General features: G+C 40.3%; 1 protein-coding gene across 13 annotated transcripts in view; it reads right to left on the bottom strand.

Moving 5' to 3' along the window:
- The window catches only part of TJP1 (tight junction protein 1), a 195261-nt gene that overhangs the window by 81072 nt on the left and 97734 nt on the right, over nt 1-16455 (bottom strand). For 2 of the 13 annotated variants that reach the window (XM_074318116.1, XM_074318115.1), the window contains exon 1: nt 5577-6052. The exons of 9 other annotated variants lie outside the window; for them this stretch is intronic. In XM_074318116.1, the coding sequence (XP_074174217.1) occupies nt 5577-5603 (27 nt within the window). In that variant the 5' untranslated portion in view covers nt 5604-6052. Of the gene's footprint in view, nt 1-5123; nt 5363-5576; nt 6073-16455 lie in introns of those variants that run through there. 2 more of the 13 variants (XM_074318111.1, XM_074318114.1) reach the window with 2 other exon arrangements.

Here is a 16455-nt window from a genome sequence, read left to right on the forward strand (position 1 = left end):
TGACGATTCCAGAAGAGTGAAAATCCCTAGCATAACCCCAAAAAATGAACTTTCACTCTTTGGGAATGTGCACTATTTAAAACAAACAAACAAACAAACAAATTTCAGCAAATCACAAAAAGATTTTTAAATTAAACCAGGTATATGCTAGTCTTATGTCCCCAATAAGCACCCATATAAAGTAATACTAACCCGTTTCACTTCCCTTCTGGCACCAGAAACTAGAATGACTGAGGTCATTCATTAGTCAGCTCACTTCCCAGCATTCTACCAGCACCAGTTAGGTTGTCCTGATATATAACTGCGACGTATCACACAAACTAATAAAAACTCATCTTCTGATCTGTCCCAAAGTTAAGGGCCACCTGAGATTCAGCATGGAACGCTACATATGCAACAGCCAGGGCCTTTTAGTAAATCTCAAATGGTGTGTTTTCTGGTACGATTTTTGGCAGCACTGGTTTTCTTATGTTCTAAAGCAGTGCTTTTGTACAGCCCATCACTCAGTCAATTATTTTCACCCATTTTTAGGCTATAAAATGAAATTTCCTACCCATGTACTCACCACACACTCCTCATTATTAAGAATTTATCTGTTTAAGAAGGAATGGAAATAAAGCACCTGGCTAACCCATAAAGGAGCAACCTGAAGCCACTCTGCTCTGTAATAAATAAATTAAGCAGCACTCTAGTCTAGGTCAGAGGTAGCAAAAGGCCTGTGCTTACAGCTACCTTATGCTGAAAATATTGTTCTGAAACACGCCGATTTTAGATTTAAAATTCAGTAAACACCTTAATGTCACTCTCTTACTAAAAGATTAAAATTTGTTAAATTAATAAGGATTTGCAAGATTTTCTTTCAAAGTTCAAACATGCAAAGCAAATTCCAGTCAAATATTTCAGAAATATCAGACTAGACATAAACAACTATCAATTTTATTTAACGTTTGATCAAAAATAACAGTTCTACCACCAGCTTGTCTTCTGGCCACTAGCATGCTCAGTCAGTACCCAGTACTGAGTCCATGCACGCTGAGTACACGCTCCTGGAAGGAGGGGACTGAGCAGTCAGGGGAGGCTGGCACTGCACGTGAATTTACGGCCACACTCAGGGTCTCAGTACACTGAATTTGTGTCATGTCAGTGTTATGTCAGGAAACAGAATTATATTCCCAATTTTTCACCAAAAGCATCATTTTTAAAGACATTTTCTTTAGCAGCCCAGTGATCTGACTGTCTTACTTATACTCTGTTTTATTCTTAGAACTGTACTGAGTTTACATTTGGTCTCTAAATAGAAAAAAGATTAAAGAGCAAGTAAAAGTCAGAGCCAGTCCATTGTTTCCAGGACTGAAAAAAATGAGTGAAACTACTGTAATCGTTTTCCGTCAAAGCAAACAGGAAACTGTGCTCTATACACTGCGGGAGAGCACTCAAAGCCATGACTGATTTCAACCTCATTACTTGTTAGCGTGGACAGCTGACCTTCTCTATCTCTGGCGGACAACAATCAAGGGGCAACATTAGCCTTTCTTGAGTATAAAATAAAAGTTTGCCAGTTTCTAACAAGAGAACATTAGTATTTTTACAAAGAAAGAGAGAGAAGGGGGAAAAGGGGTCTTTCCTAGCACGGCAGGACAAGTTGAGCCATTACACAACCTGGGAGAAAAGGCACTGAGTGATTGGAGAAGTAGCTGTTTCACAGAGAGAGCTGCCCTAAAACAAACTTAGGGATTTTAACTGTAGCCAGGATTATCAGCCAGATACATAAATTACAGTTTTAACCACGAATGTCTAAAACACCAAACATGCTAACATAAAACATTAAAAGACTTTTGCCTTAAATACTATAAAAATATTTCTAGTGAATAGTAATAACTATTGTACAAACTTAGCAGGTCCAGAAAAATATTACTACAGTAAAGCTCATTAGAAGTTGCAGACACAATCAAGTGAATTCTCATAAAACACAGTATTTAGTTTATCTTGAAAGCAATATGAAGCAAATATGCATTGATCAGTTAAGTACCAATTAAAACTACATTATAACATCCACTCAGGACACAATTCCTATCTATAAAGACTAATTTTGCAGTTAGTTTTGTTCATTAGTTTAGTTTAGTTATTTCCTACAGTTAACTTTCAAACGTTCAGCTATTAAGAAAAGTCCAATAGGCCTTATCTGATACAATAGGTTCATGAAAAATGGTGTAAATAATTTTCATACTAAACTACATTATAACTTGAGAGATAACCACAGGGAAAAAAATACTGTCCCTCAGACATAATGAAAACATTTAAGCAGCAAAACCTAATAAGCACAGTCACAGTATAATCTAAAATTGGACTGCTTCCTTCAAAGTGAAACAACTTGAAAATCCAGACGCCACCGCAACTTCCTTAGGCCACTTTCTGTGACTCAACTAATGGAAGTGTTCCTAATTATTCAGATTGTTTTCTTGCATAATTAACAATTCCTTGGGGAGACAGAACCACCTCTGAATTCCTGGTTTCAACTTTTGAGTAATTTTGTACCAGGTACACTAGTAATTGTCTTCGCGTCTTCAGGTGTGGATCACACATATTAAAACCATTTGCTTTATTACTTCTTAAGTTAGTATCATGTACAGAGAACGCCTTTTCAACTCAGGTACATCTTTTAAAAAAGCATCCTACACTTTCTTCTAGTATTTTATAATTTCCTTTATTTGCTCATTTTCAAACATTTCATTAGGTTTTTTTTTAAAGGGAGGAGGGGGGATAACCAACAGTCTCAGCACTATTTACTGAAAAACCAATTTTTTCTCCAATAATCTCCAATGTTATTTTTATCATATATTCCTAATTTCCCCTCTTGCTAAGTGAATTTAGGCGAATTACTTTTTTTTTTAAAAAATCTGTTTCAATTTTCCCATCCATGAAGTGGGAATAGTACACTGTCACTTCACTGGGCTCCTCTAAGAATTCAATCAGTTCACTCACGGTCAGCACTTAGAACAGTACCTGACACATTAAATGCTGATGATTGTAATCACGAAAAGCTCTTAAATACACAGATGTTTCTGGACTCTGTGGTTCCATTGTCTGTCTATTCCCGAGCTGACAGACTGCTTTAAATTACTCTGGATTTATAACACATTACGTTCTGATAGGGCCTTCTTTCCCAAAATTTCATGGCTAGCCTTCATTTATTTTATCAGATAAACTTTCTCATTAATGTGTCAAGTTTTCTGTAATACCACATTGGAATTCTATTTGAAATTGTATTACATTTATGTATCAACTCGGGGAAAATTGGTATATTCTACAATACTGACTCTCCCTACCCACAGTGTATATTTCCCTCTCTCATCTCATTTATTCAGGTTTTACGTCCTTTAAAATTCAGGTACTTTACCAACGGTTGTTGTATTTATTCCTTGGAGAAAGATTTAGTAGTATTTATCAGAATTTTAAATGCACATACCCTTTGACCCAGAAAATCCATTTTTAAGAATCTGACATATAGTAATACGATATAAGTGCAGAGATGTAAAGACAGACATAGTACTACTTAGTACAATAGCAAAATTCTGGCAACAAGCTGAATGTCTATCAAAAAGGCAAGAATGATCCACAACATATTAATGGGATAGAAAACTATTCAACCATTACAAAGAATATAGAATCAGAGGTATCAGCTTAGAGAAGAGTTCTACAAACTATGATGGTAAAAAAAAAAGCAAGCTGAAAAATTAAAGTGTCTTCATTATTTATTTATTTATTTTTTTAAACTGAGGGTGGGGAAAACAAAAGTATCATATGTAAAGTACTGAGTAAGGAGCCTGGCTCTTCGCAAGCATTTTAATCACCTTAAAAAATTAAATGTGATTTGAAAACAGATTGTTGAATATTATTTCATTTCACCTATTTTTCATGGCCTGCCTTACTCTTCTACATAAGACTTCAGTGGATTTATAATACAGCATTCAAAAAAATAAGCTTTCAACTCATATTTTACTCATAAATAGTTAAAAATGCAAATGTCCCTACAAGACAATATTTAACTTGTGATGCTTTTCAACATGCCATAAAATCTCAATACCATAATTCAGGAGGAAAAGTATGAATCCTCCTAAATTATCTTACTATGGCAATGCATCAAAAACTTATTTCTCTCCCGTCTTGAAATAACCTTTTTAAAGTGTGTTAAGGCACTTTAAAGGATATCAAATGCCAGAGACCACACTTCAGGAACAAACTGACATTCCGTGTACTAGGGAAACAAAGCCTTTCCTCCTAGGAAAGGAAGCCCCAGAAAAGGTAAATAAAGTGAGCTTATTTTAAAAATCAAAGCAAAATGTTACCTTTTTTCCCCAAGTTATTGGATCAAATTTTATCTTTAGATTGTTCATCATCAACATAAAGTCAGAGAGATACAAATTAAAGTCTTCTTAAAGAAAGAATACTCTAAGAATCTATTCACTACTAAATGCAACCACTAAACTTCTGCCCGCCGGAAAACAGGGTCTTGAGTTCAGAAACTTCAGGGCCATACTATACCTGTCCAGAGATATTATGAAGAAGCATTTCAAACAGAAAAATAAGTGCCACAACCTGCTAAGTACTTCGATGTTTCAATTAATGAATCGATTTTAATGGGGGGGAGGGGCCCGGATATTTACATTTCATTTCTGTATTCCTATAGTTGTTCAAACGAACAGGTACTCCTTTATGATGAAAGATTAAAATGTACAAAAAGAGAAGAGGATTTTAACTGATTTTTAGGAACTTCAGATTTTTGATGTAATATACAAGTCGGTTACAAAGCACTGGGAAAAGGGCATAACACTTCAAAGCACACAGAAGAATTGACAGGACAAAGTGTTACTTCTTTGCTGAACCCACAGATCCTTGCTAGTTTTTATTTTTAAGAGTTCATCGTATTGTCCATTTGTAGGGGCATTTTGTGTTACTTTTGAAAGTTTAATTCAAATTAAACTACAATTAAGTGTGAAGGGGCTAGTTTTTTCAATGTTACCTTAAATAATGCAGGGTGGGGAAAAAATCCAACCTAGTACTACACACAGGCTGAGTGCTTTACCGTCTCCATGTCTTATCGCTGGCGCGCGCATACCACTCACAGTGACATCAGATCGAAACTCCACGGTTTCGCCGGGGACCAACCACTCCTCCAAACACAGCAGCTACGGGCTAGCCGGAGGCGGCAGCCCAAGCCCCGACGTCCCGCCCGCCGCAGGCTGGCGCCGGGGGCCGCACGACCCACTCGCGACGCCGAGTTCCCCGGCGCCGGACCTGTTGCGCGACCCCGCCCGCCGCGAGCCGGAGCCAGGCACCGACGCCGGCGGCGATGCACCTGCCCGGGACGGCGCTCCGCGCGCTCGCCACCCCTCCTCGGGCCCGCGCGGTTCCCAGGAGCCCCCGCCCTCCCGGATCCCAGCGGCCCGCAGCCCCCGCCCGCCCGGCCCACCCGCCGCCGCCGCCCCCGCCCCCGGCCAGACGCCCGCGGGGAGGAGGGCGGGGCGCGGGCCGCGGAGGCGCTCGGGATGGGCCCCTGCGGCCGCGGAGGCGCTCACCTTAGCGGCCGCGGCTCTGGCGGACATCTTGTCTCTCCCCAGCGCCGCGCGAGGCTCCTCCGACCCGAAACTCCGCGCCACCAGCCCGCCGGCTCCTCACGCCACAGCCCGGATAAACATCTCCCGGGAGCGAGCGGGGCTGGGGGCGGGGGCGGCCGGACAGGCCCGGCCCACGGGGAGGGGACTCAACTCGGACAAAAGTCCGGGGAACGCCCGCCCGCCCCGCCCGGGTCTTCTCCACGGGGCGCGCCCGGCCGGCGCCTCCCTGCGAGTGCGGCCACCGGCTCGGCCTCCCGAAGCTCTCGCGGCTCGGCCACGTCGGCCCCGCCCGCTCGCCCCTCGGCAGCACCGGGGGCTTCCCGCCGTCCCCGCAGCGCGCCCGCTGGCTCCTCCGAAGCCGGCTTCCACACCTAACTTCCCTGGAACCAGCCCCGGGGCAGGGACGCGGCGGCGGCGGGCTGAGCCGGCGCCGGCAACTGCGGGCGGCCACGCAAACCTGCCGGCCTGGCCCACTGAGCATGCCCAGCCGGGGGCGGGGCCACGATGGGGGCGGGGCGAGCGGTGGGGGCGGGGCGAGCGGCCGGGACCCGCTTCCTTTTGGGGTCCGCACTCGGTCGCGGAAGGAAAAGCCCGGTTTCCGAAGTAACGTGGAAGACAGAGTTTCCGCTGGCGTGTGAATCTTCCTGTTTGTTTTATTCAAAGGTCCGGCGGAAATACCCCTGGGGGAGCCCTTGTGTACCAAACCTTTTCTGACTTCTGAGAGATTTGTCCATTTTGCCCTCAACAAGCCACGCAGGATTAGACCCACGCAGGGGGGCAGCCGCTGCAAATCCCTGACTGTCCTTCCTTAACCTAGTCGACAACGGTGGTCACGGTTGCACCACGTGCTTGGGCCCTCCTGCCCCTCTGAAGGCAGGATGCGTTTCTCTAAAGCGCCATCCTTGCTTTCAGCTCTGAGGAGCTCCCAACAGGCTCAGAATAATTGCGCTGATTCTCGACAAACCGACTGACCTAAGGAAAGCTGGCAACGAGGGCATGGGCACTCGAAGGCAAGCAGTCTGAAGTACCCGAGAGACTCGGGGGCTCTTGGCCCACCCACATTAGGCCTCAAGATACAGCCACAGTCTCTTTCTCCAGCCCAACGAGACAGAGATCTTTAAAATAGTTTTTTGGCATCAAAACTGCTGAAATTCTTAGTGGTGAGTGAAGGGGTCAGGCTGCCTTGCATTTCCAAACCCAGTTCCTCCAGCTCATACTGGGCGGAAAAAGATGTAAAGACATTTATTCCACTGTCCAGTTTAATCAGCCACTACACAAACTTCCCACCATGCTGGCGGCTTTCCTAAGCACCAAGGAATATGCAAGAGACGTTATCCTATACTTTCTAAAATGGAAAGCTCTCGTCAAATGTCAGAAATTCTGAGTAACATCAAATGATAACATCTTTAAAGTACCTAGTATATTGCCACAGAAGGTACACAAATGGAAAAAAGCATAAACATCAAGTTTTGAACGATGGTTTTCTCTTTAGAACTCAACTGTATGAAAAGATCAAATGTATCTTAACCAATAAATATCCATGTATCAGACCTAAATGTCAAGATTTCAAAGTACCATGTATTTTGCAACCTGAAACTACCTGACCTGGGGGAAAAACCATACTACAACTCATAGCCTTATTTTTTTCTTTGTTTTTTTTTTTTCCCCTACAGAAAAATTTTTGAAGACACTTATTTTTAAGTCATGTTGTGTGCAATTCTTTTTGTTTGTTTTTGGACAAAATATTATTTATTCTTTTAAGAATTGCAATTAAAATTTCCTTAAAGCAAATGCTATTTTTTTTTAAATTTGGAAAATACTATTTTTAATTTTAAAAAGTGGTTGTTGAAGAAATTTCACACTATTACTCTTACCATTTAATAGTATGTGCAATTGGCATAACAGGCCCAGAACTAGGTAGACTGTCTTTAATAGACCCTAAACCAGACACTATCTACAAATGCGCTGAAACCTTTCCTTTTTTCTCATTTGTTACTTTTCATCAAATCTCCCCTGTATAATTTAAATGCTAGATTACAATGATTTGTTGAAGATCTGCAGTTTTAGTTTATTTTACTTTTGCCATGGTTTCAAAAATAATGAAATCAAGCAAAAAAATTTCACCTTGAGAATCCGAAGCTTTAAAAATTACATTAATACAAATATTTCAATAAGTGTCCTTTTAAACATTTTCAATGTGGTTTACAATATCTAAACTGTATAATATGTTTTATTTATCTCCTTCTCTCCAAGGAAACGAGAAAGTTTTTTTCATTTGTAAAAGTAACAAAACTGATCAATATCTGAAATCACATCTCCATTACTCCGGTTTATTTTGGGGAGATGCCTTCATAAGTGGAAAGCATAAAGCATATTCTCAAATAGCTGCCTCTTGAACAATGAAGAGTTTATCCACTGAACACCAAAAAAATGTTCAAATTATACCACAACTTTAATGCTGACATATGAATGTGGTTACAGCTGCTCTAAACCTTCTAGGTGGGAAAAAATTACGCAAATTTAAGATTCTCGTTTAGAGTTACAATAGAGTTCAACCAAGAATCTCTTTCCATTGCACAGATTTCTTATTTCTGATCGTCTCGTGCAAACTGAACAGGAAACTGAAAAACCACAACACTTACGAAGACAACTTCCTGTGGGACTTTTGGTGTCTGCGGCTCAGAGTGAAAAAATCGCTGTGTGCAAAATCTGTATTAATTTTAGAACGAACCATTTGTTAAAACAGCCTTGACCAAATGAACACCTATACCACATCCACATTTTATATGTTTATGTTTTATATGTATATGTTTCCATTATCAAAAAATCCTTAGAAAAGCATATTTATGTTATTTTTGGTACAAGCTCTGACTTTATGCACAAAGTGCAAAGAGGAAGTATTAGAACACTGTGGTAGAATATGAAAAAATGTTGATAATGTCATAGCGGAGAATATACATACAAAACACTAGAATTAGGAGAACTTTATCAAAGCACCGTAACAAAAAAAAATCCTAATCTCACTCCTATGCCCTATCTCTAAAAATTCCATAAATTGCTTAAAGTGTCCCTCTGCCGATAAAGTCATATAACAACATTGAATAAGGAAGAGCTTTTAAGGCTGAAGCTGACTCACTTTGGGCACATCGTGAGAAGGCAGAGTTCCTTGGAAAAGACAATTATGCTGGGAAAATAGTAAGCAGCAGGAAAAGAGGAAGATCAAATACGAGACAGATGGGCTCCATGAAAGAAGCCACAGGCTGAGTCTCCAGGAGCTGAGCAGAGCTGTCAGGACAGGCCATTGTGGATGTCACTCATTCATAGGGTCGCCAGGAGTCAAAGCTAACTCAACAGCACATAGCACACAGGAAGTGAATTTCCATATCACTTCCTGTATATTTATTTACACATATATATGGAGAGAAACAGAGACAGGGGGAAGGAGGGAGGGAGAGAGAGGAGATATGTGTGTGTGTAGATATATAATACATGGTTTTTAAAAAACATGATAGACTATAGTTACTGTTTTACAACTTATTTTTTTTCCCCACAATATATGGGTCTTGGAGAGTATGTCCAACCAAGAAAATCTACCTCATCATTTAAAAATGGCTATCTAATATTCCATAATATGGAGGTACTGTAGTTTAAGTTGATTTTGATATTATAGTGTTGTAATGAAAATCCTTATTAGATGCGAAAATCCTTATTAGATGCGAAAATCCTTATGTCCCTTTTAGAGAAACACACGTGCAAGTATTTCTCTAGGAGAGATATCCCAAAGGGAACCTTTTGAGTTGAGACATCTACTTATTTAAAATAAAAATTTTAAACTGTCAACTTGCCCTCCAAGAAACCAGATCAACTTCCTGCTTCCCCCACCCATAGGACACGTGACAATATTAATCTTTTACATTTTCGCCCATCTGGTTGACAAAAATAGTGTATCTCTTGCCTGTTTATTTCATCCCCCCTTTCTATCTGTTAGGTATTTCTCTTATTTATTTGTTGAAATTCTTTATGCATCCTTTTGCATCGAATGCACTGTAAGTTTTCTTAGTCTGTCGCATGGGAGTGTGTGTGTGTGTGTGTGTGAAATACAACTTATTTTGGAATAATTTCCGCTTTACAGGAAAGTTGCAGAGAGAGTACAAAAAGGCCTGCATACCTTTCACCCAGCTTCCCCTAATGTTAACATTCCACATAACTGTGGTAGATTTTTAAAAACTAAAAAAATTAACATTGTTATCTAAACTGTTATCTAAACTTATTATCTAAACTGCATCAAGTTCTACCAATTTTAATGCTTTAATTTCTCTAATATTCTTCCAATTTTGCCAAGTTCTCCTTTCCAAATCTTATCAACACTGTTTTGGACATGTTGATTTTGAGCCTCTAGACTTTTCTTAAGTTCAGGTTTGTGAGAATGAGGCCGAGTGTAAAGCGCAAGGTCACAGGGGACAACACACAGGTTCACCTGGACGTTCACTGTCCTTACGATGTTCACCAACTTTTTTCCTAAGAGTCTTTGTGAAAGGACTGCTGTGGATACTTTTTCAGCCTCAGACAATCAAGGGAGATGAGAAGAAAACTGTCAACCCCAGTTTAGTTTGGAGTCTGTCTTCCCCAGGTGACAGCACCAAACTCAATGGATTAAAAATAAAAGAGAGACAATCCTTAAAAGAAGCTGGATGGTCTAGTCCTCCAAAGTATAACATTTGGATTTTGTTTCTTTTTACCATGTTTGAGCATCTGTGTGTGTGTGTGTGTGTGTCTATGTACATGTGATAAAACCTTTATAATAATAGTCTTTTAAAACAAATAAACAAAAATGTAGAAAAGTTAGTGGAACTCCATTTAAAAAGAGGTAAATATATTTTTATATTTAAATTAATTTTTAAAAGCAAATAAAATATATCAATATATTTGCAAAAAAAACATTGGAAGGATAACAATAAAAGGAGTTACGTTTAGCGGGGAGAAGACATCAGCAATACAAGACTTTTCTAGATGTATTTTGTAATATAGTTTTGACTTTGGAAACATAAACGTTTTACGTATTTTAGGAAAAATAAATGTAATCAAGAAGAAAAAAGAAATCTGTAAAAACTGAAAACAAGTTGAAGCAAGAAAACGCACAGTAAGTTGGTGACCTAACATACAGGGAAAAGAATTATTTCCAATGACTCTTCCACGAAGTGCTTTAGCTGTGTATTCTTAGTATAATATATTCTAAGGTTAACAGCACTGCAGAGAAATCTCAAATTTCACTTGGTAGTCTGTTAGTAATCATATCACCACTATTAGTTTGAAACTGTTATATATATATGTATGTGTACATTAACTAATATAAAACTTATATATTCATTAGTGTATTAACTAATATATAGATCAGCTGCTATGTATGTGTATTACTATATTAGTGTATTGAATACATTAGCTTTAATATATAACTATCATATTAGCATTATTACATTATGTATATAATAGTTCAAAGTTATATATATAACAACTTCAAAGTAATAATGCTAATATTACATGTCAATATATATAGTGTATGCTAATAATGTGAATATTGTATGTTTTTACACTAGGAATATATTGGTTAATACATTAAGACATATTAGTGTATGTAAACATGAGGAATCAACTCTAAGAGAAAGTGTAAAATCAAAGAAGTAAAAGTTTTACAATTCTAATTTAAGTTTTAAAAATCAGTATAACAATTTTTTAAAAATGTATACATGTTTCCTAACTTTTCCATTGAAAAGGACCCGAGATAATGAAAACGCAAAAGCAAGGAACACATCTAGTTCCCTTGTTGTAATCTCCAGCCAGTAATGTCTGATTACAGGTCTGGAGCAAGAAATACCCAAACTAATCCTGGGCTATTTCGTGCCAGAAAGCAAAAAAGTTCTCAACGAATAATGAATCAAAGGGATACAGAAGCCAATAACAAGCTCCCAGTGGCCAAAGGTGAATCAATTTGAGCCTCAGAAAAATGCAACTGATTGAAACACACTGAATAGCTAAGCCCATGAATTCATAATAATAACAAAAAAGAGGGAAAGCAAGAGAACCCCAGACAACTACTTGTTGAACAGCCCTTGAAATAACCTGGGCACCAACTCCTTATTCTGTAAGCTGTCAATCAAAAGGAAAGAATGTATTTTGTATGAACTCTACTTCAGATAACCAATAACTCTCATTGATGAGGGCGAGTTTCTGATAACCTATAATATTAGCTAGTAAATCTGGAAGGAATGATATAGGATGAGGAAATCAGGCAATGATCATCAAAGGACCAGCCCACCAGAGTGGAACGGGACTTTTAATGTCAGCCCCATTAAAAGTCAGATAAGCAAACATTTAGGTGACACAATTGGAAGCACAGCACTATCTAAAAAGGATGCCTGCCCCCAGAGTGGAATGGGAGTGACATTCAGCCTATAACGCTAACTTTCATAAACAGAAACACAGGAGGCAGAGATGGAGGTTAAATGACCCCACAAGGAAGTGAATGGATGAGTATTAGGTTGGACAATTAAACTCGCGAACTCATCCCAGAAAATGTGCTACATGCCTCATTGCTGAATATCACTGCACCTTCAAAGTGCTCCCCTTGGGAAGCTATGCACTGACGCCAGCGCCTAGTCCATCCTTCAAAGCAATTTTGGAACTCTTTCTGGAATGGCCATCAGAGCTGTCATTGTATTACCCTTGATGTCCTGCATGTCATCCAAATATCTTCCTTTATCTTGAGATAAACAAAGAAATTGTTGGGGGCCAGATCAGGTGAGTAGGGAGGGTGTTCCAATACAGTGATTTGTTTACTGGCTAAAAACTCCCTCACAGACAGTGCCGTGTGAGCTGGTGCACTGTTGTGAATCTTAGGGTTTCCAGGCAGGAATTCCCACCTGTTCTCAGGAATTTTTTTTCGCTTTCCTGTTCCGGAATCCTGAGATATAAACGGTTTTCTGTTCTCCACGATGAATCGTTTCCACAAAGTGACAGCTGATACTATCAACAACCTGGGTTCAAGGCGCCGATTTTCCCGATTCCCCAACCAACTTTTCTCAGGATTTGGAAACGGGAAAGCGAAAAAATTACCGAGAACGGGCGGAAATTCCCACCCAGAAACCCTCGTCGTGATGCAAGAGCCATGAATGGTTGGTGAAAAGTTCAGGTCGTCTGACTTTTTCACGCAGCCTTTTCAGCACTTCCCAATAGTAAACTTGGTTAACTGTTTCTCCAGTTGGTACAACTTCATAATGAATAATCCTTCTCATATCAAAAAAGGTGAGCAACTTCGACGCCACAAGTTCGCGAACTTAATTGTCAGACCTCACACAGAATGTGGGAGGTTCTATACAAGAGAACTGACTCAGTTTTCCAAACAAGTCAATAGCAAAAAAGCAACGCAAGTTGGGGCTGTTAGGGACTTTATATGGATGGGTTCCTTTTCAAGTCAACCTATTGCAAACAGGTGTTTTTGAGACAACTGGGGAAATGGAATGATGGACTGAGTGTTAGATGGCTACGTAAGGAGAAGCACAATGAAACCAACAGAGTTGAAACAGCACAGTGTTTGGGAATTGAGCTTTAAAATACTTTGGCAAAGAGAAAAATTAAAAATAGAGGAAGCAAATGTAGCAAGATACTGAAAACTGGTGAATCCAGGTGACGGGCATAGGACAGGTTTATGGGATTATTGTTTCTACTTTGGGGTATATTTGCATGTTAATGTATATTTGAATTTTTTTTATCATGAAAATTAACAAAAACATAAAAGCAAAAAAGCAAAGCTAGGTAGATTGTAAGTCATTGTCAGAATCCTTGCCGTCCAATTTGGATGCCCCATTGCAATGTGACATCGCAGCTCTTCACACCAAGAGGGGCAGTCTTTCTCTCCACCCCTGAAGAGCAGGCAGCAGTGTGAGGAGTTCTAGTTACACACGCAGGGGCTTGGAAAGCACGTGGGCACTGGGGCGTTCTCTCTCTCTCTCTCTGCTGAGACCACCCTGGGGAGAAGCTCAGATGCGCCTGCTGGAAAGGCTACATGGAAAAGAAACAAGAGGCCCTGGCTGAAAGTCTGCCAGCCCCCGGACACATGAGGAGAGATTCTAGGCCATCCAGGCGCGGCCAAGCCACAAACTGCATCTGCGTGAGGGAGCCCGGGCAAGTCTCACAAAAGGACCACTCCGCTGATCTGCGCCCAAACTGCCAGCCCGCAAATCGTGATTGTGTTTTTAAGATGCTAAGTATTGGGGTGGCTTCTTACACAGCAAGGGCGAACTGATACGGAAGGCTACACCTAACGGGGGTACTACACTCACATACGCAAAAGATTAGCTTCTTAGTCGTGGGGTATGGCAGGTCTCACTAGGGTATCTGAATGGGAATTCCACATCCCTAGGAAATGCTACATAGGGAAACTGCTCTCAGGGGAATAGAGGCTTCGGCAGACCGCCTCCTTCTGTGTGCAGAAGGGCTGGAAAACCAAGGAATCCCTCCATTGACACAGGCCAGTGTGGGAGATGAACTACGGAGAGCTTTGTGGTGTTTGTTGTGAGGGGAAACCAGTCTGCCTCTGACCAGACCCTACAGAAACAGGCTTTGGGATTGCTGGCACATGGCCCTTCCTTTCCACCCTAACAATTTTGCAACCCAAGCCGCCAGTGCACAGAGAGAGCACACATCACCTGTGAGCGTCTGGCTGACCCCACTCCCGAGGGCCACAGCTGGGGCTACCTGTGAACACATCTGGGACACTTTCCAAAAGGGCAGATTTCATCCTATGCATTCTAAGAACAAATCATTTCCTTTTTGCCACAGATGTCCACCTGGAAACGCTGGATCCACACAAAAGGATTAATTAGAGTCTTTGGAGGGCCACAGAAAAAACCAACATGGAAGCCACTGAGGTGCCTGTGGAGGTTTTAGCCAAGGTATGTTTCACTAAAAGAAAATACTAACGGACTTGAACTTATGACTGGTCAATTTAGCTGGATCCCACAGCTCTAAAACAATCTGCATATGGATTGCGTAGCTCACTTTAGTATCGTTAGCAAAACACAGTAACTTGTAAAAGAAAAATTCAACATAGATCGGTGTTTCTCCATAATACTAGTTCTTTAGTCGGAAATATTTTAAAGTTAACTTGATACTTTAATTTTTGATGAATATTGCTATTTTCAGTACATTAGAATTCCCATGTGCACAAATGCCACCACATGTACATGCTAATTTATCCAACCTCTTCACTTAATTTTTAAAGGTGCATTATACTCTTATTGAGTAAATATTGGAAACACCTTTTCAGACTCTATGGATTTGGAATTCACATTATTCAACAAGGTTTAACCACACACACAAAACCATTAGGTATGGTATTTGGGAAGAATTGACTATGAAAAACTGGCTGCTTCATTATTTGTGAAACTAAACTTGAAGGGGGCACATGATGGATGACTTGTGGCTGAGCTGAAGGCTGGGATGGCAGAAACCAGGGCACCCCACAACCCCTCACTTGGGAGAGCATTTTTAATCTGCCCCTGATAGTCCAGCCTTCTCTTTTTGCAAGGGTAACACAAACGCTGAGGAAGAGTCATCAGATTCACCAGCATTCTACCTACTATTAAAATAAATGCTCTTTTTGGTTAGCAAAGTGGACACAGATGGTGAAAGCATCGGAAAGAATACGATGGAAATACTCTGGGAAAGGTCTGCTATGGGACAAAAGTTTTCTCATGGGCACAAGAGAAGGTGGGTTCTATGGGGAGACGGGTGTGTGTGGTTGGGGGTGGGAGGAGTGGGAGGGATTAATTCTGAGACCCTTTCTAGCCATGACGTTCAGTGATCTAAATAGTCAAAAGCTGAATATCTTGTTCATCCCTGGAGCTGTAAGGCCAGCGTGGGATGTGGTTATTTGTAGAGCTTACAAATTTCAGAAAGATACATATTATAAAACTCTAGGCTTTGTTTCTACGAAAAGCTCTAATTTTAAATGGGTTGGATACTTCCATAAGAGAGTGCATATTACATGAAAGTAAAAAGTTTTATAAAAGGTAGGCAAATTGAAAAACATAAAAATCCAGCTAAGCCTAAATCTGCGTGTGAGTGAGTGTACGGTTTGAAAGGGTGTGGTTTCCTGACTCCGGGTTGTGTGGAAACATTCTCACAAAGCCAAATTCATTTCTCTGATATCCTGAGGGCAGCAAGGAACTTGTGCCTAAAACAGCATAAAACAAGCTATTCCTTTACTTATAATCAATTGAAGTCAACTAAAACATGTGATAAACACCCAAAAGACTTCTAATCTTAATTCTTTTTTTAGAGATAGTCTATACAGTTAGCTGGACTCAAAAATTAATCAACACAGGATACTTTCAATTATTCATTCATTCATTGTTCATGTATTCAACACGTATTTATATTATTTACTACGTGCCAGAAACAATTTTGCTTAAATTTTTCCCCACTTTTTTTTTAACGTCATACCCCTTCACTCTCACTCCTGCCTTGGTTGGGTAGGATGCCATGTCCAAAGTATTCAAGAATAGATTTAAAATGTGGTACTAAAAGCAGAATGCTCTCTTACTAAGGGGAAAACACACCCCGGATGGGTCAACACCGTGCACTGTGGTGTCAGGAGGAGTAAATAAATACGGAGCAGATTGGAACTCTCCCCATCCCCACCCCACCTCAAGGGAAAAGGGGTCCAGCTGGACTGACTCTTGCTTCTTTCACTATTGTTTTTTCCATTGCTTTTTTTTTTTTAAATTTATTTCTTTCAGTTACAGTTGACATTCAATATTATTTTATATTAGTTTCAGGTGTA

Source organism: Rhinolophus sinicus, linkage group LG13, assembly GCF_036562045.2.
Source record: "Rhinolophus sinicus isolate RSC01 linkage group LG13, ASM3656204v1, whole genome shotgun sequence".
NCBI classification, from domain to species: domain Eukaryota; kingdom Metazoa; phylum Chordata; class Mammalia; order Chiroptera; family Rhinolophidae; genus Rhinolophus; species Rhinolophus sinicus.